The sequence below is a fragment of the Phyllobates terribilis genome, unplaced genomic scaffold (genome assembly GCF_046119375.1).
Source record: "Phyllobates terribilis strain yellow unplaced genomic scaffold, ASM4611937v1 Scaffold_1__5_contigs__length_1240528914, whole genome shotgun sequence".
Lineage (NCBI taxonomy): Eukaryota > Metazoa > Chordata > Amphibia > Anura > Dendrobatidae > Phyllobates > Phyllobates terribilis.
This window is the reverse complement of record NW_027362761.1, coordinates 1,060,199,889-1,060,223,675: the sequence shown is the minus strand read 5'-3', so window position 1 is coordinate 1,060,223,675 and position 23,787 is coordinate 1,060,199,889. Positions and strand designations below refer to the sequence as shown.

General features: G+C 45.7%; 1 protein-coding gene across 2 annotated transcripts in view; it reads right to left on the bottom strand.

Moving 5' to 3' along the window:
- Positions 1 to 23,787, bottom strand: part of LOC141158951 (macrophage scavenger receptor types I and II-like) — a 110,302-nt gene that overhangs the window by 1,822 nt on the left and 84,693 nt on the right. For both annotated transcript variants that reach the window (XM_073645419.1, XM_073645420.1), the window contains exon 9: positions 1,735 to 1,911. In XM_073645419.1, coding sequence (XP_073501520.1) covers positions 1,735 to 1,911 — 177 coding nt within the window. The remainder of the gene's footprint in view (positions 1 to 1,734; positions 1,912 to 23,787) is intronic.

Genomic DNA, 23,787 nt, shown 5'->3' with positions numbered 1-23,787 from the left:
GGTGTATTTTATTTTCTATTTTAAAAATCATCTACTCTAAGTATGTAAAGCATGATTATCTTCAACATCTAGCTACAAGCTGAAATCATTGTAATGAACTATAGTTTTAAATAATGATTTTTATAGATATACATTTATTCTACATATACAGCTATAGTTAACTCCTGTTGTCCCTTTTCAGAAAATGCTGGTCCTGAAGCGCATTTTGATCTCAGTGTACGGTATTGGTTGAGGTGCTGCAGTCGTGTCAACAGCGTGGCAGCCAATCGGTTAAGTTAGCAGCTCTGCCCATGTAGACAGTACGCCCCCTGCTGAGCTCACTGATTAACTGTTGACCTGACATCAGCACCGAAGGCAATACCAGACACTGGAGCAGTGACAGAGACTCAGCCATAGAACCATGAAGGTTGATTACAGCAGATTATTTTTTTCTAACAAACCAAGATTTTCTGAAAGGGGAAACATTTTTAAGTCATTTCAGCTTTGCTAAATTAAATTGTATAATGAGATTGTTACTAAACCTGACCAATCGGTAAAACTTACACTGAGAATGCTACATAAGGAAGTATAATAATCACTTGTAGCTTCCCACAGATGACTTTACCATAGCATTTTTTTTTGTGAATTAACCACTGGTTTGGTTTTTCACATCAACACTTTGCATCGACTTGTATGTAATCCATTCACAAATCACAAGCACTTGTAAATGGACGAGCCTACCCTCCTCCTGAAATCTCTGCTGCTGATTAATCATTCTGGTTTCCTTTTTCATTTTTACATAATGGATTCCAGAATATGTAGTGAGTTTTTACAAGTCGCATTCATTGCCCCATTTCCGCAAGTGAAGATAAATACTAGATGGACACGATATCAATGTCATCAGCTTTGATTCATCAGGAGACAATGGTCGGGAGAGTTTGACTTCAAAGAACTGCCCTGGCCATTTTGTCAAGATAAAAATGGGGGACCAGAAAAAACAAACTTTAGGAGGGCAACAGGTATTTTAACTATACATTTGCCGTGAGTAGTAAAATTGTGAATTTGGGCTGGACGGTAACTTTAAAAGCTGTTTGCAGAGCAACAGATGCTTACAACATGAAAGATTTATTATCCAAAAGGCTTTTGCATTAAACAGATTACATTTTTAGGATAACAACATTATATTATAGAGTTGCTAGTGATCTTTTTACTCGATTTAAAGGGTTAGTTCCATCTTCACAACTTCCTCTTCCTTCAGGCTTACTGGTTACTGGCACTCCTGTTTAGGTGACAGTTCACACCAGTAGCATCATCACGCCTCTGGCCTAAACTGTGTGCATTCACAATGCTGCTATATAAGGCAGCTCTACCTCCACAGCATACAAAGTACTGTGGGACTGGAGTGAAGTGGTTGGAATTATGAGCAAACCACATTCTCCAGTGTCACCGGCTGGCCTCAGAGCAGTGCTTACAAGCTTACCAGCTTGTAAGCACTGTGTATGTCCAATGAGCACTGGCATGTCCCATTTGCAAGGAGCAGTAAAAAACAAAGATTTTACAAGCACTAGCCAAACACACACATATAAGAACATTTAAAAGTAGAAGAATCCGTCCATCTTCCGTTTGCTTATTCTATTGGCTGACTTAGAAAAAGCACAGATCATACATTTAAAAAAAAAACACTCTGTCGTATGATCTGAGAATATTATTAAAAGAGCAATAAATGAACAATAATTCTTAATATAAAATAATTACCTGGACCAAACATAATGCCAGTGGAATTAGCGCGTTCATATCCCAGCATCCTGCACACCACATTACCATCCTTAATGTCAAAATGATCATCACATATTGTACCCCACAGTCCACGGTGATAAACTTCAATTCTTCCTTCACTAATCTTTGTCCCACCGACAAGTCGTACAACTGAATCTGTGCACCAGATAATACATTTTATTAGATGTTGATGCAAATACACCTACATTTCTAGCATATAAGCATATATAGTCACATAAAAATTACAAAATTGAAAGTGCCTAAATCCCCGTCCCAAACTATTCTAAAGAATTCTTTTAGGATGTAGTCACACCAAATGTATCCAAAAGCTCATAGTCAACTGGCAGAGGTCACAGGCCTCATAGTTTCATCGTTTTTAAGGTTGAAGGTAGACTCATAAATCCATTGAGTTCAACCTACAGCCTAACACGTTGATCCAGAGGAAGGCAAAAACCCCATGGGGCAGATATTTATATCTCCATTTTAGGGAAAAAAGAAAAGCATCCAGACTCTTCTTGAATTTTAATAATGATTCAACCATTACAGCATCATGTGACAGAGAATTCCATAGTCTCAATGCTCTTAAAGTAAAGAATCTGCATCTGTGATTTTGATTAAACCTTCTTTCCTCTAAATGTAGAGGCTGCCCCCTTTTCCTTGTCACAGGCCTAAGTGTAAAAAGATCATTAGAAAGTTATCTGTACTGTTCCCTCATTTATTTGTACATTGTAATAAGATCACCCTTGAGCCTTCATTTTTCCAAACTGAATAACCTCAAGTTTAATAACTGTCTTGTAATTGCAGCTCACCCATTACCTTAATATCCTTGGCTTCTCTTCTCTGCATCCACTCTAGTTCAGCTATGTCCTTCTTATACACTGCAGCCCAAAATTGTACACCGTATTATAAGTGTGGCCACACTAGTGACTTGTATAGAGACTAAACTATGTTCTCAGCATGCGCATCGAGGCCTCTTTTAATGCACCTCATTATATTTTTTGCCTTGGCAGGAGCTGCCTGACACTAAAATTGAGTATAACCTATGTTTTACAATTTAGTAAATAAATATGCATTTTTATTTCCTTTCACCAAGTGCATAAGCTTACATTTATTTACATTAAACTTCAATTGCCATTTCCCAGCCCAAGCCTCAAGCTTACTTAAATCCTTCTGTAATATTAAATTATCCTCATCTGTGTTGATTACCCTGCAGTTTAGTATCATATACAAATATTTAAATTCTACTCTCTGTGCCCCCTACAAATCATTAATAAATATGTTAAAAAGAAGAGGGCCCAATAAAGACCCATGTGGTACCCCACTGTTAAAAGTGACCCAATCCAAGTGTGTTCCATTAATAACCACCCTTTGTTTCCTATCACTGAGCCAGTTGTTATTCCAGTTGCACATACTGTATTTTCCCCTAGTCCCACTTTTCTCAAATGTACAACTTTTTATTTTAAAGCCACAATATTTTTTTCTATAATTATTTAATGCCTCATCATCACCCTATTATTTTATTATTTTATTTCTCTAAATGCTATACATCTTAATAAAGGATACATAAAAAAATATTATTTTATGATCATCATTACTCAAGTGACCCCCCAACCCGTATATTTGATATGCAGCCTATTGATCAATATTTGGTCTAGAATTGTCCCTCTTCTTTTTGGGTCCTGAACCAGTTGTGGAAAGTAATTGTCTTTCATTTTTGCCAAAAACTTGTTTCATTTATTGGACCTGCAGGTTTATACGCCCCAATTTATATCAGGGTAGTTGAAGTCCCCCAAAATAATGACTTCTCCATTATTCGCTGCCTCATCTATTTGCTTTATAAGAATATTTTATGCCACTTCCATCATATTTGGAGACTAGTGAAGATCAAGCACTAAAATGCTCTAGTGCTCAATACTAAAATCAAGAAGGTCGGGTGCTTGGACGGGCTCAACTCGAGTAACGAGTATAATGGAAGTCAATAGGAGACTCTATCAGGAGGTCTGGGGGGGCATGAGAATCACTGAAATGGATGGAAACAGCACTCAAATGGAATGGGGTCAGCATGGGGAAGATTCCTGGATGCATCTCTGACTCCCAGGTCGCTGCTAGGAACAATGTTGTCAGAGTATGACTCCACTTTTATGGGCTGACAATAAACTATACAAAACCCGAATATAAAATGGATTTTACATGAAAAACATTTTAGGAAACGTTCTTTCTTGTATAATGACTTGTCTATAAGGCAAAATTAAAAAGAAAAAAATGCCTCCTTTACCCCTTAATAGCCGGGTCAACTGTATTTTGCCGTCTCCTATGACTACAGTAGATGACATAGTAGAGGGGGAAATAAACTACACCCACTGGTAGTCACCGGTAAAATAAATTTTAACATTTTACTACCTTATCTGGGCATGTGGTGTGTGTGACATGGTGAGACACATCATGTTTGATTTATGAAGACGGAATTCTGAAACTCACAAAGCCTATATGGAAATTTGGAGAAAGTGCCGTATAATGACAGTCTAAAAATTTGGAGAGAGTGCTGCATGATGACCCTGTTGATATGGTGGAGGAGAATATTTACAAAATGGGGAAACCCCATAAAACACCCCTCACTAAAGACTATAAAATTTAACTTATTTATTATTAAATATACAATTAAAATTCACACTGGGTATTAAAAAACATCAGGGGATGGGACATTGGCTTCCCCTGATGACGACGCTGAAGCGGTGAAACATGTTGGGGGGACATGTGCTAGTATAAACAACTTTCCTATTTTGCCATGAACGGTGGTTTCCTATGAGGCCATCGGAACAAACATATGAGTAATTATATTAGAAAGTTTAGGTAGATCAGGGATGTTTTTTAATACCCAGTGTGCATTTCAATTGTATATTTAATAAAAGTTAAATTTTATAGTCTTTAGTGAGGGGTATTATATGGGGTTTCCCCATTTGGTAAATATTGCATAAGCATCCCTCCTGACTATTTATATTCCTCTTGTTGGTATTTGGTGGAGGAGACGGAAGAGAAGAAAAAGAAGAAACCATGAACTTGTATACACCTCCAAGGGGTAGAGGGATATGCCACACGTCCCACTTGGATATCCAATAGTTGTAAGGCACAGAGGAATTACAGAGGATGGTCAGCTTGGTACACCTTCACCATCTTCAAAAACTTTTCCTTCCTTATCAGACTACCCAATGCATTAAGACCTGGGCGCTGAGAGGGTGCAATAAAACTGTCCCAGATCTTTGATACTGTTCCCCTGCCTCTGTTGGACCTTGTGTTTTTCTCCCTTATCTCTCCACCTTGGTTGCACAAGGAACTATGACCTCTGCCGCCAGTGTTGTCAGATGGGAATTTTTTTACTAGTTGTTTAACTAGGGCCTTCTGGTATTGCACTGACGCGCCCCCGGGGCAATGGGGTACTCGGCAGCTTGGCCTATGGATGCTGGTGGGGGATATTAAGGTGTCCGGCCAGGTCCGTGGCCCAGGGCAATCAACCAAAAAGGGGGGTTGGAACTTGGGTAGAGAATAAAAATAAAATAAATAGTTTGTGATGCCACCTGTGGTACCTGGTAAGGTTTACCAGCGCTGCTGCAGACCTCCGGGGGGTGATGGGATGGCAGCTAAGGTGTTTCTGCTCCCCACAGGCGGAGCGGGCCCCCGGGGCAGTGTGGAGTTTAGTGGTGTTTGGTGATGCTGGGACTTGTAGTGCAGGCGGATGGCGCAGCAGGAGTAACTGACAGAGACAGGGGATTTGCTTCAATACCTTTACTGGTGCGGATGTCAGGTACGGTCCAGGGTACTCAGTAGGATGGGTGCACTTCAGGACTTCTCCCCAGTGAGCGGGTATAAGGCCTCCTAGTCTGTGTCTGCCTCTCTGTATGCTCCTGGCCAGCCTGCAACTGGGCCTAGCTTATGTGTCGTGCTGTTCCTTCACCTGTTGCTCAGTAGTAGGACCTTCTGCTGGCAACCACTATCCCTGGTAACGCTGGGGCCTTCGTGGTTCCTGGTCCTGTGTGGGTCTAGCTTCAGGTCTGCCAGGGACTTGTAGTTCTCCTGGGATGCCGGTTATCCCTACTGGGTATAAAGGGACCCTGTAGGAGTGGACCCGGTGTCCGGTTTGTATATCGGGGTGAGCCTATGATGCTCCTCTGCCCCCTCAACTCCTCTCTCCTTTCTCCTCTTGCCGTCGGCCACACTCGGGGCCCTCAGAACTCAACTCGTGCTGTAGGCCTTGGCTCGCCTAAGCACAGCAGCCAGCGTGCTGCGTCTTCGCTGCTCTCAGCGGCAGCACGCTCTCAGACTCTCTCTCAGTCTGACTACTAACAACTAACTGAACTGCCTGGCTCCACCCTCCATATATATATCCCTAACGGGCTCCCTCTGGTGGTATGAGGTGGAAGGGTGGAGGTGTTTGTATGTAATGAGGGCCTCTTGTGGAGAAGTCCGTCCATGCACCCTGGGTCCTGTGGTACCTGTGCACAGCAGGGTGCCACAGCACCAGTTTACTAGCCCTCTCCACCACAGAAAAGAGAGATGGAAAGTTCTCCCTATAGCATGGATTGAGAAGGGTGAACAACTAGTTATCAGTGATGGCCAAAATGCGTATAACGCAAGGGTCATGGGAAAGGCAGCGGGACATAAAGTCAGCCATGCGTGCCAGACTCCCAACAGGCAAAATTTCCATCCCCACCAAGAAGATGACTTTCCATCTCATCCTCCTCCCTTTCCTCCTCTAACTCCTCTTCAGCCCATCCCCACTGAACAGACAGGATGAAGCTGGTGTGGGTAGTACCTTCTATAACGCAGGCAACCATTAACTGTTCCTCATACTCCTCCTCAGCCTCCTCCCCCACATTATCACCCAATTCACGCTGAAAAGATGAGATGAGGATGGTTTGGGTAATGTCACCCTGTGTACTTTCTTCCGCCATCTCCACCTGGTCCACATGCAAAGCTTCCTCTTTAATTGTGAGCAGCGAGCGTTTGCGTAAACACAGAAGCGGGACGGTTACGCTAATTATGGCGTCATCATCGGTCACCATCTTGGTTGATTCCTCAAAGTTTTGTGGAACCTCACAGATGTCAGACGTCCATGCCCACTCATAGGTTGTTATATGTGGAGGCTGACCGGAATACCGATGGGTAAGTTGAAGCTGATTTTCAACTACTGTCCTCTGCTGCTCACAGATCCTTGCCAACATATGCAATGTGGAGTTCCAGCACGTGGCCACGTTGCACACCAGTCGGTGAGCTGGCACTTGGAAGCGCTGCTGCAGCACTGTCAGATCGGTGGCAGTTGTAGCTAACTTGCAGAAATGGGAGCACATGTGGCATACTGTCACAAGTAGCTCAGGAAAATCTGGGTAGGTTTTCAGAAATCACTGAATCACTAAGTTGAGCACAAGTGCCAGGCTTAGTACGTATGAGAGGTTGCCCAGCTTCAGAACCACCACCAGGTTATGGCCATTATCAAACATGACCATGCCTAGTTGTAGGCACTGATTTGGCTGATGTACTCACAGATGACAATTTGGAGAAGGAGGAGGAGTAGGAGGAGGGGGTGCAGGAACTCATCTAGTAGGTGGAGCAAACCCTGATGGAACTAGGGCCTCGGTGTCGGTAGCACATTTGCTGTCCGGGGGTGCGACTCGGTCCCGGCCTCCACAAGGTTTATCCAGTGTGGCATCAGGGAAATGTAGCATCCCTGGCCACAAGAACTTGTCCACATGTTGGTCGGTAAGTCGACATTCCCAGTAACTGCATTGTTCTGGGCACAGGTGATGTTATGGGAACGTGCCGGTGTAAGGCGGGGATGTCAAACCAGGAAAAAAAAGTGGTGGCTGGGGACTGAGTACCAAGGGACGGACGCAGTCATAAGGTTGCAGAAATACTCAGTGTCCATAAACTTAAACAGCAACATTTCCAGGACAAGCAGTCTTGCAATGTGCCTGTTTAGTGTTTGGGTATTTTCTTTTCTGTTCCAAGGCCTGGGGTAGGGACAGCTGTGCTGGGATAAGGAATTGGGCATGGTTGCTGATGGTGCTTGTGAATGTGCAACGACAGGTGCAAGGTGGGAGGCATCCATGCCAGCATCCTGGACAGGGGGATCGACAAGCATGTAGCACAAGGGAAGAAGCAGTGAAGTCACCTGCAGACATTGGTTGTGGACCCATGCGTTCGGCCCACCTAGTCAGGTGCTTTGATGACTTGTGCCTGAGCATGCTGGTGGTGGTCAGGCTGGTAGTGGTCTGGTCCCTGCTGATCTTGGTATGGCATAGGTTGCAAATGACTGTTCTTTTATTGTGTGCACTTTCTTTAAAAAAAGCACCAGACTGAGGAACACCTAACCATTGACTTGGGAGCTTGTCACTTGTGGGTGCTCTGAGGAATAGTTGTTCGCCTTCTCCCTCTGACCACTCCACAGTCTCTTCCTGCCTGTTGCATATTCCTGCTCCTCTGTGCTGCTGTCCTCACTCAGCATGGCACCTTTCCAGGTTGGGTCAGTGACTTCATCAACCACCATCTCGTCTTCCACTTCCACACTCTGGTCCTCCAGACTTGTTGACTTAATTTCATCACTTGTTTGCAACTGTCCCATCATCATCTACCTCTTGAGACACTAATTGCTGTTCCCTACCATCATGTTCTTCTGACCATGGCTGCTCTAATATTTGGGCATCACTACACATGATCTCTTTATGTCTCTCTTGAAATGTGCAGGGTGAGAGGCCAGAATCAATACATGAAAATGTAAACAGCTCCTCAGAGTGTCCAAGTGTTGGATCACTTGTCTCCTACGACTCGGAAGGAAGATCAGGGTGAGAATTATGTGGTCCAAACTCTTAGCTAGTGAGACTGGACCATGTGGAAGACAGGGTGGTGCTTGGAAACAGACTGGAAGTATTATCTGCCTCCAACCGACCACCTGTTTGCACTGTTCTGACTTCAAGAATGGTGTCCCGCATCCCCATGCAAAGTGGGAAAGGAAGCTCAGTATCGTGGATGGGCATGTTTGTTGTGCTCCCACAGCAGGCACAGCATCACCTGTGCCACAGCTCAACTTCTGCATGCACCATCAGCAGCAGGTCCACTTCCCCGTCCCTTACCGCACGCCTTGCGCATTATAAATTATGTATTTATTTATATGCCTGCAAACTCTCCAGTATTAATAGGAAGAGAAAATATTTAGCCCTGAAAAGGAATACTGTTTTATCCTTCCACTCAATGCAAGAGCGATTTTACTAACGAAAGGAAAATATTTAGCCCTGAAAAGGACTATTGCTTTAATGCTGCAGCAGCAGCTTACAAGTACTGCAATAAAAATATTAAGCCCTTCCTAGATGCCTGCTCTAACCTACGTTCTCCCTCCTATAAAAACTCTCCCTGAACTGCATCCTGAAGATAGTGTGACGAGGATCACGTCACCGGGTATTATATAAGATCCAATGATGCAATGCAGCTGACCAATCACAGTAATGCAAGTATTCAACATGGCTACAGCATTACTGTGTATGGTGGGCAATCCCTGCATGTTCATTGGCTGTCTAACAGGCGGCAAACATGCGAGGTGGGGACTCGAGCATGGTGCTCGCGCATCCGGGATACTCGATCGAGTACCGAGCGTGCAAGATCACTATTGGAGACATATAACAAACCATTATCAATATATTTATTATTCTTTCTCCCTCCCCTTATGACTATCTCCATCCTCAGGGATTCTATATTTTCATTAACCGCACATTTATTATCACGTAGGATGAGCTTTATGGACGAGTTTACATATAAACACCTTCTGCTTGCTTCTTTGTACGGTCATTCCTGAACAGACCATAGCCCTGTAAATTAACAACCCAGTCGTAGCTCTCATCCAGCTATGTCTCCCTTATCCCCACCATATCATAATTTCCTTTCTAAAATATTAATTCTAATTACTACATATTCTTTATGAGGCTTCTGACATTGGTGTATATGCACTTTATGTATTTCTCTATTCCTGCTTAGTGTATTGACGGTCCTAATCCCTCCCCCATGCCACCACCAATTTCATTATTTATGTTCAGGTCACTATATACACTATCTTCCCCAGCTGTACAATAATTGCTCACCCCACAGTCCCTAGTTTAAACAGTCTTCAAAACTTCTAGCCATTTTTCACCCAGCTCAGCTGCAGTCTCCCCATTCAGGTGCAGCCTATCCCTAGCGTTTAGCCCTTAGCCAACAGAAAAGTCGGCCGTGTTCTACAGAAACCCCAAACCCTCCTTCCTACACCAATTCCTGAGCCACTTATTCACTTCCTTAATCTCCTGCTGCCTTTCTGAAGTGGTACGTGGCACAGGCAGTATTTTAAAAAAAAATACTACCTTTGAGGTCCTTGCTTTAAACTTACATCCTAATTCCATGAAATCATCTTTAAGGACCTTCCACTGACCTCTAACTTTGTCATTGGTGCTGATATGAATCATAACCGCTGGGTCCTCACCAGCCCCTATCAGTAATCTGTCAACCCGATCAGGGGTGCCGAATTCGAGTGCCGAGAAGATAACACACCATTCCACGAACCCAGTCTTTGTGACAGGTTGCCCTATCTGTTTCCCTAATAATGTAGTCCATCTCTACCAGCCCCTGTCTGGCCTGTCCTGCACTCATATTCCCCTCCTTACTGGAGTAGACACACCCCCGCTTACAGAGGATGTGCTTGCTGCAGCAGTGCTACTTTTGTACTGACACCACGCTCCTCTGCCAATTTAGCAAACTTGCTGGGGTGTGCCAGATCAGGACTAGCCTCTCTGGTACTCTTCCCTCTGCCCTGCCTTCTAACTGTCATCCAGCTAGCTGCCCCACTGTACTGAAGCTCCATACTACGATCTTCCCCCACATCTACCCCAGTGAGCACTTGCTCAATGAGCAGCAAATTCCTTTCTATATTGCCAATGGATCTCAGTGTTGCCAGCTTTTTATTTAGATCCAGTACCTGGGCTTTCAACTGTGCAACATGCACACATCTCACACAGCAGCATGCACCCTCAAATGGCTGAACTAGGATTGCATACAGTGGCATGTAAAAGTTTGCTCACCCACGGTCAAAATTACTGTTATTGTTAACAGTTAAGCAAGTTGAAGATGAAATGATCTCTAAAAGGCCTGAAGTTAAAGATAACACATTTCCTTTGTATTTTAGGCAAAAAAAAAAATTGGCATTTTTTACATTTTGAATATTACAAAAAGGAAAATGGGCCGATGCAAAAGTTTGGGCACCGTTAGAGATTTGTGTGCTCAGACAACTTTGATCAAGTTTTCAGACCTTAATTAGCCTGTTAAGGATATGGCTTGTTCTCCATCATCGTTTTGAAAGGCCAGATGATGCAAAAATTCCCAACTTTATAAAAACCCAGCCTTCTCTAGCCGTGTGCCAACAAACAGCAGCCATGGGTTCCTCTAAGCAGCGGCCTCACATTCGAAAAATGAAAATGGTGGAGGCCCACAAAGCAGGAGAAGGCTATAAAAATATAGCAATGCGTTTTCAAGTTCGAAATGTAGTTAAAGGGAACCTGTCAGGTCCTCCGTGCCCTCTAAACCAACAATATTCAGCCAAGTGTGCTAAAATTCCTCCCTAACCAGTCCTGTGTAGCATAATTTAGTTAAATAAATGCTATAAAAAAGCATTTATAACCTCCACGTTCCCTATGCTAATGAGGTCTTTGACTAATCGTGGGAGCGTTAGTGTCCCCAGACTAGTCGGCCCACTTAGCATGTTATCACGCCCCTCTCGTCGTGAAAACATAACTTGCAAGTGTGGCGCCATGGCAAGCGCTATATTTACCTCACGCATGTGCGCGGCTTCTTCCCCTCTCGTCATTGATCATAGTTACATAGTTACATAGTTTATAAGGCCGAAAAAAGACAAGCGTCCATCCAGTTCAGCCTATTTCTTGTGCACTGCAGCTATTCCGCAGCGTTGATCCAGGGGAAGGCAACAAAAAACCATGCGGTATAGGCCAATTTACATCATTGAGGAAAAATTCACTTCCCGACACCAATCTGGCAGTTAGATTAAATCCCTGGATTAATTAGCTATCACTAAGCATAAGATGTAATTTTATTGTTCTCAAGAAAGGCGTCCAGGCCTCTCTTGAACTCTTTAAGTGAGTTGGACATCAGCACTTCCTCTCCCAGAGAGTTCCAGAGTTTCACGGCACTGACCGTAAAGAATCCCCTTCTATGCTGGTGCAGGAACCTCCTTTCCTCCAGACGCATAGTGTGCCCCCTCGTCTTTGTCACCATCCTTGGTATAAACAGGTCATGGGAGAGATCTCTGTACTGCCCCCTGATGTATTTATACATGTTTATGAGGTCTTCCCTAAGCCTTCTCTTTTCCAACGTAAATAGGCCTAATTTTGACAACCTCTCTGGGTATTCTAGTCCCTCCATTCCCTTTATTACCTTAGTCGCCCTCCTTTGTACCCTCTCTAGCTCCAATATGTCTTTCCTGAGCACCGGAGCCCAGAGCTGTGCACAATATTCTAAGTGTGGCCTTACCAGCGCTTTATACAGAGGAAGAACAATGTTCTCATCATATGCCCCTATTCCTCTTCTGATGCATGCCATGACTCTATTTGCCTTCGCAGCTGCTGCCTGACACTGGGCACTCCAATTTAATTTGCTATTAACCAAGACGCCCAGGTCCTTCTCCATGTCAGATTTCCCCAACGGTTTCCCATTTAATATGTATGGGTGACTGCTGTTTTTCTTTCCCATGTGCATGACCTTACATTTATCGGCATTGAACCCCATTTGCCATTTTTTGGCCCAACTCCCCTATTTATCTAAATGCTCCTGTAGCTGTGCCCTATCCTCATCTGTATTAACTACTTTACAAAGTTTAGTATCATCTGCAAATATTGCTATTTTACTATGCAACCCTTCCACTAGATCATTAATAAATATATTAAATAATATAGGGCCCAAGACAGACCCTTGAGGCACCCCGCTAGTAACCCTGACACACCCTGAGCTTACTCCATTGATAACCACCCTCTGCTTTCTATCACTCAGCCAGCTATTTACCCACTTGCACACATTATCCCCCAGACCAAGCATTCTCATTTTATATACCAACCTTTTGTGTGGCACGGTATCAAACGCTTTGGAGAAGTCAAGGTATACAACATCCACTGACTCTCCCTGGTCCAGCTGTGAGCTCACCTCCTCGTAGAAGGCGATCAGGTTTGTTTGGCAGGAGCGATCCCTCATGAATCCATGTTGATATGGAGTTAGACAGTTATTATCATTAAGATATTCTACAATAGCATCTCTAAGAAATCCTTCAAACAATTTACCCACAACAGACGTTAAGCTGACTGGTCTATAGTTCCCAGGGTCACTTTTAGACCCCTTTTTGAATATTGGTACCACATTTGCTTGGCGCCAGTCTAGTGGGACAGTCCCTGTCCATAAAGAGTGCTTGAATATAAGATACAGCGGCCTGTCTATCACATTACTTAATTCTTTTAGTACCCGGGGGTGTATGTCATCTGGGCCTGGTGATTTGTCTATTTTGATATTATTTAGGCGTTTCTGAACTTCCTCCTGGGTTAGGTGGGTGATATTTAGCGGAGGGTTTAATTTATCACTCCGCATTTCCTCCGATAAATTGTTTTCTTTTGTGAAAACAGTGGAGAAGAAGCTATTGAGTAGGTTTGCTTTACCCTCATTGCCCTCTATGATTTTACCCAGGTTATTTTTCAATGGGCGAACTCCATCAGTTTTAATCCTTTTACTGTTTATATAGTTAAAGAACAGTTTGGGATTTGTTTTACTTTCCTTGGCAATTAGTCTCTCTGTCTCCTCTTTTGCTATTCTTATTTGTTTCTTACAGATTTTGTTTTTTTCCCTATAAGATATTAGCGCTTCCTCACTGCCTTCTTGTTTAAGTTTACCGAAAGCCCTTTTTTTGTTTTTCATTGCCCTCTTGACTTCCTTATTTAGCCACATTGGCTTCCTCCTATTCCTAGCCCTTTTATTCCCATAAGGTATGTACCTTCTACAGTGACTATGTAGGACTGTTTTGAAAATTTCCCATTTTCTATCCGTGCTCCTATTACTAAAGATACTATCCCAGTCTATAAGGTGAAGGGCATCTCTTAGCTGATCAAACTTTGCCCTCCTGAAGTTCAGTGTTTTTGTGACTCCCTTGCTGGGCACCCTACTGAAGCACATGTGAAATTGTATAATGTTGTGGTCACTATTTCCCAGGTGCCCCCCGACCTGCACCTCAGTTATTCTGTCTGGCCTGTTAGTTAATATTAAGTCTAAAAGGGCCGTCCCTCTAGTTGGTTCCTGCACAAGTTGTGACAAATAATTGTCTTTGATAATTGACAGAAACCTGTTTCCTTTCTGAGATCTACAGCTTTCAGTTTCCCAGTCTATATCGGGGTAGTTGAAGTCCCCCATAATAATCACCTCTTTATTTTTTGCTACTGCGTCTATTTGTCTCATTAATAGACTTTCCGTGGCTTCTGCTATATTTGGTGGTTTATAACAGACTCCTATGATAATTTTATTATTGTTTTTTGCCCCATGTATCTCCACCCATAAGGAATCGACCTCCTCATTTCCCTCCCATACATCCTCCCGTATTGTAGGCTTTAGACACGTCTTTACATATAGACAGACTCCACCCCCTTTCCGACTTCTTCGATCCCTTCTAAACAGACTGTAACCCTGTAAGTTAACTGCCCAGTCATAGCTTTCATCTAACCATGTCTCTGTTATTCCCACTATGTCATAGTTACCTGTAGATATTTCTGCTTCCAGTTCATCCATCTTGTTTGTCAGGCTCCTGGCATTTGCTAGCACGCAGTTTACACGATTTTGTTTTGTTCCAATCTTCTCCCTGTGGATTGTATTAGAAATTTTCTTACCTACCTTACAAGTATCTTGTCTTGTACCTTCTTTGTCGCACTTCATATCTTTCATTAGTATGTTCTCTGGTTGCATGTTCGTGTCCGGCGTTTTTCTTCCCATCCCCTCTTCTTCTAGTTTAACGCCCTCCTGATGAGTGTTGCGAGTCTCCTGGCGAATGTGTGTTTCCCGGGTTTGTTGAGGTGTAGTCCGTCTCTGGCAAGGAGTCCGTCATAGAGGTAATTCACACCGTGGTCCAGGAATCCAAATCCTTGTTGTCTGCACCATCGTCTCAGCCAGTTGTTCACATCAAGGATCCTGTTCCATCTCCTGACGCCATGCCCGTCTACTGGAAGGATAGAAGAAAAAACTACCTGCGCATCCAGTTCCTTTACTTTCTTCCCCAATGCTTCAAAGTCCTTGCAGATTGTCGGTCGGTCCTTCTTTGCCGTGTCATTGGTGCCAACATGTATCAGAAGAAATGGGTGGACATCCTTGGAACTGATGAGCTTCGGTATCCTATCGGTAACATCCTTGATCTTCGCCCCTGGGAGGCAGCATACTTCTCTTGCTGGTAGTTCCTCATCCTTAGGTGTGCCATCTTCGTCCTCCACAAGTCCTTGGAACCTGTTTCTCAGTTGTGTGGTTGGTGGTGTCTCCATGGTCTTCTTGCTTCTTTTGGTCACTTGCCTCCACTTGTCTGCCTCTGGAGGTTCCCTGACGCTTCCTTCACTTTCCGTGACCAGTAGTGACGCTTCTGTTCTGTCCAGGAAGTCTTCATTTTCCTTGATGAGTTTTAATGTCGCAATTCTTTCTTCCAGTCCCCGCACCTTTTCTTCTAAAAGAGCCAGTAGTCTACACTTCTGGCAGGTGAAGTTGGTTTCAGCTTCTGGTCGATCTGTGAACATGTAGCACATGTTGCAGCTCACCATGTAGGTTGTCACATCTGCCATGCTGCTCCTTGTCCCTGCTGACTTGATGTCTGTCTTCTTTCTTGTGATACCCTAGGATAAACAAATCAAACGGCGCGCGGTTTGGCGATGCTTTCCAAGCAGCTGGTCCCGGCTGTACCCAACGATCTTCTAGCTGAAGGAGACTCTTCGCTTTTCCCAGAATGCACCTGGAATATGCAAATTGTCCTCTTCAAGCTTCAATCCCTGGTTTGGCGATGCTTTCCAAGCAGCTGGTCCCAGCTGTACCCAACGATCTTCTAGCTGAAGGAGACTCTTCGCTTTTCCCAGAAGGCACCTGGAATATGCAAATTGTCCTCTTCAAGCTTCAATCCCTGGTTTGGCGATGCTTTCCAAGCAGCTGGTCCCGGCTGTACCCAACGATCTTCTAGCTGAAGGAGACTCTTTGCTTTTCCCAGAAGGCATCTGGAATATGCAAATTGTCCTCTTCAAGCTTCAATCCCTGGTTTGGCGATGCTTTCCAAGCAGCTGGTCCCGGCTGTACCCAACGATCTTCTAGCTGAAGGAGAGTCTTCGCTTTTCCCAGAAGGCATCTGGAATATGCAAATTGTCCTCTTCAAGCTTCAATCCCTGGTTTGGCGATGCTTTCCAAGCAGCTGGTCCCGGCTGTACCCAACGATCTTCTAGCTGAAGGAGACTCTTCGCTTTTCCCAGAAGGCACCTGGAATATGCAAATAGTCCTCTTCAAGCTTCAATCCTCTGAAGGTAGATACATGCTTCCTGGCTTGACCTTCAGAAAGATTTAGCAGACTCTGGAGTTGTGGTACATTGTTCTACTGTTCAGAAACACCTGCACAAATATGGCCTTCATGGGCGAGTCATTAGAAGAAAACATCTCCTGTGTCCTCACCATAAAATTCAGCATCAGAAGTATGAAAAAGAACATGTAAACAAGCCTGCAGCATTTTGGAAACAAGTCCTGTGGACCAATGAGGTTAAAATAAAACTCTTTGGCCACAATGATCTAAGTATGTGTGGAGAAATAAAGGGCACAGAATTTCAGGAAAAGAACATCTCGCCAACCATTAAGCATGGGGGGTGGATCAATCATGCTTCGGAGTTGTGTTGCAGCCAATGGCACGGGGAACATTTCACAGATAGAGGGACGAATGGATTCAATGAAATTTCAACAAATTCTTGATGCAAATATAACACCATCTGTAAAAAAGCTGAAGTTGAAAAAAGGTTGGCTTCTACAAATGGATAATGATCATAACAAAATCACACACAACAAAATCTACAATAGACTACCTCAAAATGCAAGCTGAATATTTACAATGGCCCTCACAGTCCCTTGATCTGAACATCATTGAAAGTCTGTAGCTAGACCTCAAAGTAGCAGTGCAGGTAAGATGACCCAGGAATCTCACAGAACTGGTTGAATTTTCCAAGGAAGAATGGATGGAAATCCCTCAAAGAATTGAAAGACTCTTGACTGGCTACAAAATGCATTTACAAGCTGTGATACTTGCAAAAGGGGGTTCTATTAGACACTAACCATGCAGGGTGCCAAAACTTTTGCATAGGCCCATTTTCCTTTTTAAAATGTAAAAGATGAAAAAATATTCTTTTTTGCCTAAATTATAAAGGAAATGTGTCATCTTCAAGTTTAGGTCTTTTAGAGATCATTTTTTCATCTTCAACATGCTTAGCTATTCACAATAACATTAATTTTAACCAGGGGTGCCCAAACTTTTACATGCCATTGTACATGCTACAAGATATACACTGGATGGCATTATCAAGCATGGAGCACAAATTACTAATGGGGATTTCACAAGACAGATATAAATAAGCAAGTATAATACAAAAAGTTTATTAATACAAGTTACCCCCCCACCTTCTAAACTTTCCGAATCCAAAGTTACTGAATCACAAGTCACACACTTAAAGGGGATTTCCAGGACTTTATAAAAATGTGCATATGCACTAACTAACAACTAACTGTTGTACTTGGTGTCGTTCTTTGCCGTCACAGAGCGGTCACAGACCACTCCTGCTGGCAATTCAGCTGCTTCTGCTGATGTCATGTCAACAAATCAGCGGCTTCTTTTCCGCTCTGCTCTGTTAGCAGGGTGAGACTGTCATCATGCTGATTGACTGCCAGCTCACTGCTGCCCCGCTTGGCGGAGCCAGTTGCCAATCAACATGAAGTTGGCAGTCATGCCCAGTTGACAGAACAGCTCGAAGAAAAACTACTGTGTTGACAGGGAGTAGATGGATCACCGGCAGGTGGCCTCTCCGTGCTGGCAGCTAGTTGCCTTTGTTAGTTTTTTCATAGAAAGCCAGAGTAAGTGAACTTCAAGTGCGCTGCTGATTCAGGAACGAATCATAGAACAAATTAATTAAATGCCACCGCGGAGAGCGCTGAAGTCCTGGGTGAGGGCCTGGACGGAGCCGCTGTGGGTCAAATCTTGGTGGTAGTAGCAAATATTCAAATGAGAACTTTGAAGTCCGAAGACAAATAAACAACTTTTAATTAATTTGTTCTGATTTGTTCCTGAATCAGCAGCGCACTTGAAGTTCACTTACTATGGCTTTCTATTACATACAAATATGTGGACGTTGCAGCAGCTGACAACTAGCCTATGATAGTGGTTGTGTCACACACAACCCCTACAGGTGGGCGGCTTTCAACTAAATCTCCAACCTTAAGACCCAGAAGAGACCCTATTGCCCTTTTTATCTTTTTACACTTTGATAGTTTTTTAACACATAGTAAAAAAACAAAAAAAAGTCCAGTTGACCCATTGAAGCCAGATCACATTTAAAAATAAATCACACTCGTAAGCTCTTTCGCACTTGCTATATAACAGATGATTTAAATACAGTTACCTTTTAGATTATCTACAATACAACCTGCAACTCACTGCAATGTCTGCAAAGGATATGTGACCAAAGATATAGACATGAGATGTCATGGCCCTGACCCCTGTACAATCTACGGCAGTTATCTCCTTGGTGAATGCACTCTTCATACACAATAGCAACTCTAAAAGTTAAGAAAAAAATTAAAGTAAGATTGTGACGCGCCCCTGGGCCTGTGCCGCGCAGCGTTGCGCACGCGGGAGCTTACCCGGAGCCGGATCTGTTGAGGGTTGTAGTCTCGTGGCGGTGATCTGGTCCGTGCCCAGGGAGTCAGACTAAGTGGCGCTGTATCAGCGGTAGATGTTGGACGACTACGCCACCCGTTGAGTACAGCTAAGGAGCTGCTGCTGCAGGGCAGACCGCTGAGGCCGGTGGTAGGATTGTGCAGCGTGATAGTATAACCCCCAACGGGAGGGGTATGGCCTCAGGGCAGCCGACGTGGATGATGGAGGTAGCAGGAACCACTCGGAGACGGTACGGTGTAGTTCAGGGTCTTTACTGGTGACAAAGATAGACCCTCCCGGAGTACTGGCTAGCTATTGGGGCCTGGTCAGTCCTTGAGCAGATGGGATCTCCCCTGGCCAGGCGGAGTTGTAGGCCTCCCAAACTAACGATACTCTTCTGGCTACCTTGCTAGAGGCGGGTATAAGTAGCCCACGTCCCTGAGTGTACCGTGTGGTGCTCACCCGTATGGCCGGTGACTCGGGGCCTTCTTGTAGCGTTCGCTCCACGACGGCGGTGCTGGTCCCACGCGTGTGACCGTGCCTTCGGGTTTCTGGGCCAGAGGACCTGCAATCCCCTGCCGGTCGGTTTCTGCTGCTGGATAGGAGTTAGTCCCCACAGCCTCGGACTCCGGGTCCGGTGATAACTTCTCAGTCAGGGCGAGCTCTGCAGCTGCCAGCCCCTGACTCCTTGTAGCACTGCTCCCACAGAGCTCCTGTTGTTTCTTCCTATGCTGCTTCTCTTCTCTACTTCTTCTCTACTCACTAACCCTGCCTCAGCCCTAGGTTTATATAGGGGAAGTTCTTCCCCTCCCAGGACTGGGCAGGAGGTGTGGCATGCATAGGATCCCTGACCAAGAGACCTCCCACCTGCTCTCAGACGTAATATCTCTATCACTGTGGCAACCAGACCCCTGGGGTGTCACATTCCCCCCTAGTGAAATTTAGTACTCCGGGACTAAACATATTTTTAGAAAAACATAACAAGGTATAAACAATAATAATACAATAAGAAAAACACATAAAGATGGTTACAGCATGTCCGCAACCGGGTGCAGTTTTGAAGAAAACAAAGGTTTCCATTTCACCAAAACAGGTGGACGTAACCAGGTAGGGGTCTGTCCTGCCCCGAGTCCTTATCAGTCTTTTAGTCCATCCTGGGTTACGCTCCAACTAATTGTACAAGGATTCCCGGTAAATCCACCAGGGACTCCTAAAAATAACTAAAAACACATAATTATTTACAAGCAACAAGAAAAACAGGTAACCACAAATAAAACAATTTATACATTTCAAATCCTCCAACGTGCGGGTAACTGGCCTCTAGTGGCCCTAGTGGACCTACGGAGCTGACTGTCTAGCCCTGAACTACAGGGTGTAGGAGCTGTCAAGGGTAAACTGGGCAGCTGTCTACCGGCTCTTTGGCTCACTAGGGGTACGGCAGGCTCACTATAAGCAGAGGGTTGATCCTCCTGTTCTGCTTGTGTGGAGTCTTCTGCCTCCTGGACCGGCTGTTCTTCCAGCTCTACCTGTTGCTCCGTAGGTGCTTGGGATGCTGGTTGGAGGAAGGTGAGTACGGGTACCACAACTGCGCCATTGACTTGAGTCCAAGACCGAGGGAAGTCTCCGAGCACAGTACTAACCATGTCTTCCCTTTCCTCTACGGGTCGAGGGTCTTCTTGTTCCTCTTCAGGGTTCCGTAGCTGTTCGGGACACTTCTTCAGGTGATCCCGGGATACAATGGTTGTGGTTTCCCCTCCGTCTTTACTGATGGTACAGACCTTTGGGTTGTCGTGGCTTGAGGGCAGTACGATGTACGGGTCCTTCTCCCACTGGTCGTCCAACTTGTGGAGCCGCCTTTTCCTCTTCAAGACCTGCTCTCCGGGTACCAGGGGAACAGCGGGAGCATACTGGTTGTAAGTTTTCTCTTGTCTTTCCCTAGCTTGACAGAGACTTCGCTCCACGCTCTCCTGTACTTTCCGGTACTGCTGCTACCTCTCTGTGTCCCAGTCTGCTTCTGGTGAAGTGTCCTCGGGTGTCAGGACTCCCATCTCCAGGTCAACAGGTAGCTTACCAGGCCTTGCCCTCATCAGGTAAGCCGGGGTACAGTTGGTGGAACCTACCGGGATGTGGTTGTATAGGTCCACCAGATCGGGCAGCTTCTCAGGCCACAGACTGCGTTCTTCCAGGGGCAACGTTTTCAGAAGATCCATTACCACCTGGTTCATTTTCTCACAAAGTCCATTAGTTTGCGGATGATAGGGTGTCATCCTTATCTTCCGGCAGCCATACAGATTGCAGAATTCCCGGAAGACCTCCGCTTCAAAGGCAGGTCCCTGGTCCGTCAGCACTTGGTCCGGGTACCCGTGTGGACGGCAGAAGTGCTGCTGGAAGGCTCTAGCTGCTGTCCGAGCTGTTAAGTCCTTGACGGGGACGACAACCAAGAACCGGGAGTAGTGATCCACGATGGTTAGTGCGTAAACGTAGCCACTTCTGCTTGGGGTCAGTTTTACATGATCCAAGGCTACCAGTTCCAACGGCTGCCGGGTGACGATGGACTGCAGGGGAGTCTTCTGGCTGGCACGGTCCTTCCTTCTTAGGTTGCACGGGCCACAGTCTCTGCACCACCTCTCGATGGTTCCCCTCATGCCTACCCAGTGGAACCGCCCGCGCAGCAGGAACTCCAGCTTCTTCCATCCGAAGTGTCCAGCCCCGTCGTGGTATGCCTCCATCACCATGGCTGCGTCTCTCCGTGGCACCACTACTTGCCAGATTAGTTCATGCGTCCGGGAGTTAACCATTCTGCGGCACAACTTCCCCTTGTAAAGGAACAGTCGACTCTTCTCAGCCCACAGTTGCTTGGCTTCCTCCGGAGCATCTGGGTCAAGGCGAGCCTCTGGCCGAGTCAGCATCTCCTTCACCAGTCGGACGGCAGGGTCACTGTCTTGCGTTTCCTCCCAGTTGTAGTGAGGCAAGGGGTTAAACGTAGCGGCTTGCTTACTCCTTACCCGATGGGAATACTGGATAGTCCCATGACGGTGGAACGCGGGGAGTTCAGCTTCTTCCAGTCCCTCTGGATCTTCTCCTACGTCCGGTAGGTTTGGCATCCTGGACAGGGCGTCCGCGTTGGTATTGGAGCGTCCTGCCCGGTATTTGATTGTGAACTCGTAGTTGGACAGACGGGCCATCCATCTCTGCTCTAGGGCACCGAGTCTTGCCGTGTTCAGGTGTGTCAACGGGTTGTTATCCGTGTACACGGTGAACCGGGAAGAAGCGAGGTAGTGCTTAAAGCGTTCGGTGACTGCCCACACCACTGCCAGGAACTCTAGCTTAAATGAGCTGTAATTCTCAGGGTTTCTCTCGGTGGGTCGCAGTTTTCGGCTGGCGTAAGCGATTACTCGTTCTTTCCCCTGCTGGATCTGGGACAGCACGGCTCCTAGCCCGATGTTACTTGCGTCGGTGTAGAGGATAAAGGGCTGGCTGTAATCAGGGTACGCCAGGATTTCATCCCCCGTGAGGGCCATCTTCAGCTGGCGGAAGGACTCTTCTTCTAACTTCTCCCATCTGAAGGGTGGCTTCTGGTTCTTGGCCTTCCGGGACTGGCCTATCAGGAGGTCCTGCATAGGAGCTGCCTTTTTGGTGAAACCGGGGATGAATCTGCGGTAATAGCCTACCAACCCGAGGAACTGCCGCACTTCCTTTACACTGGAGGGACTTGGCCATTCCTTAATTGCGGTGATCTTATCAGGGTCGGGAGCCACTCCATCAGCGCTCACCACGTGTCCCAGGTACTGCACCTTTGGTTTCAGGAGGTGACACTTGGAGGGTTTCACCTTTAGGCCATAGCTTGCCAGAGCTTCGAACACTTCCGCCAGGTGTTTCAGGTGGTCCTCATACGTCTTGGAATATACGATGACATCGTCCAGGTACAACAAGACCGTCTCGAAGTTTCTGTGGCCCAGACAGCACTCCATTAATCATTGGAAGGTTCCTGGTGCGTTGCAGAGTCCGAACGGCATGCAGGTAAACTCGCTAAGTCCCATCGGGGTGGTGAATGCGGTCTTCTCCCGGTCCGCCTCTGCTACAGGAACCTGCCAGTACCCACTAGTGAGATCCAAGGTAGAGAAGAAGTTAGCAGATCTTAAAGCAGCCAAAGACTCCTCTATCCTTGGTAAGGGGTACGCATCCTTGTGTGTGATACGGTTGATTTTCCGGTAATCTACACACATCCTCATGGTGTTGTCTTTCTTTTTGACTAAGACTAGTGGAGCTGCCCAGGGGCTACAGCTATCCCTGATCACCCCAGCCTCCTTCATGTCTCTAAGCATCCCCTTGGCGTGTTGGTAGTGTGCAGGGGGTACGGGTCGATACCTCTCTTTTATGGGAGGATGGTCTCCCGTGGGGATGTGGTGTTCTACCCCCTTGACTCGCCCGAAGTCTAACGGGTGTTTACTAAACACTCTCTCGTACTCTTGAACCACCCGATAGACTCCCTGTTTCTGGTGTGAGGGAGTGGAGTCAGTACCCAAATGTAGTTGCTGACACCAGTCCTCCATTGTTTTCTTAGAGCCGTTACCTTCCTCCGGGGAAGATGGAGGCAAGGGTTCTACGGACTGTATGGAATCTTGATTGATGGTATACAATTTGGCTAGCGTGGCATACCGGGGCAGGTACACTTCCCTCTTCCCGATATTTATTATGCGAACGGGCACCCTCCCATGGCGTACATTGACCACCCCCCGTGCTGTCAAAATGGTGGGCCTACTGTCTGAGTAAACTGGTTCTACCATTGCCTGGTAATCTCTACCTCTCAGACCAATAGCTGCCCAGCACCAAATCATCATTTCACTTTTCGGGGGCATGGCAATAGGGAAAGGGTCACACATTCGCACGCTACCAATCTCAGCACCGGAGAGTTCTAGCTGTTGCCGTCGCATCAGTGCCCGGATCTCTTTCTGGAGCACTCGCTGCTGGAAAGAGCTGGCGTTCTTGGCAACCTGCTGTAAAAGGAAAATCACCTCTGCAAGACAATTTTCAATTACATCAGTTCCTAGAGT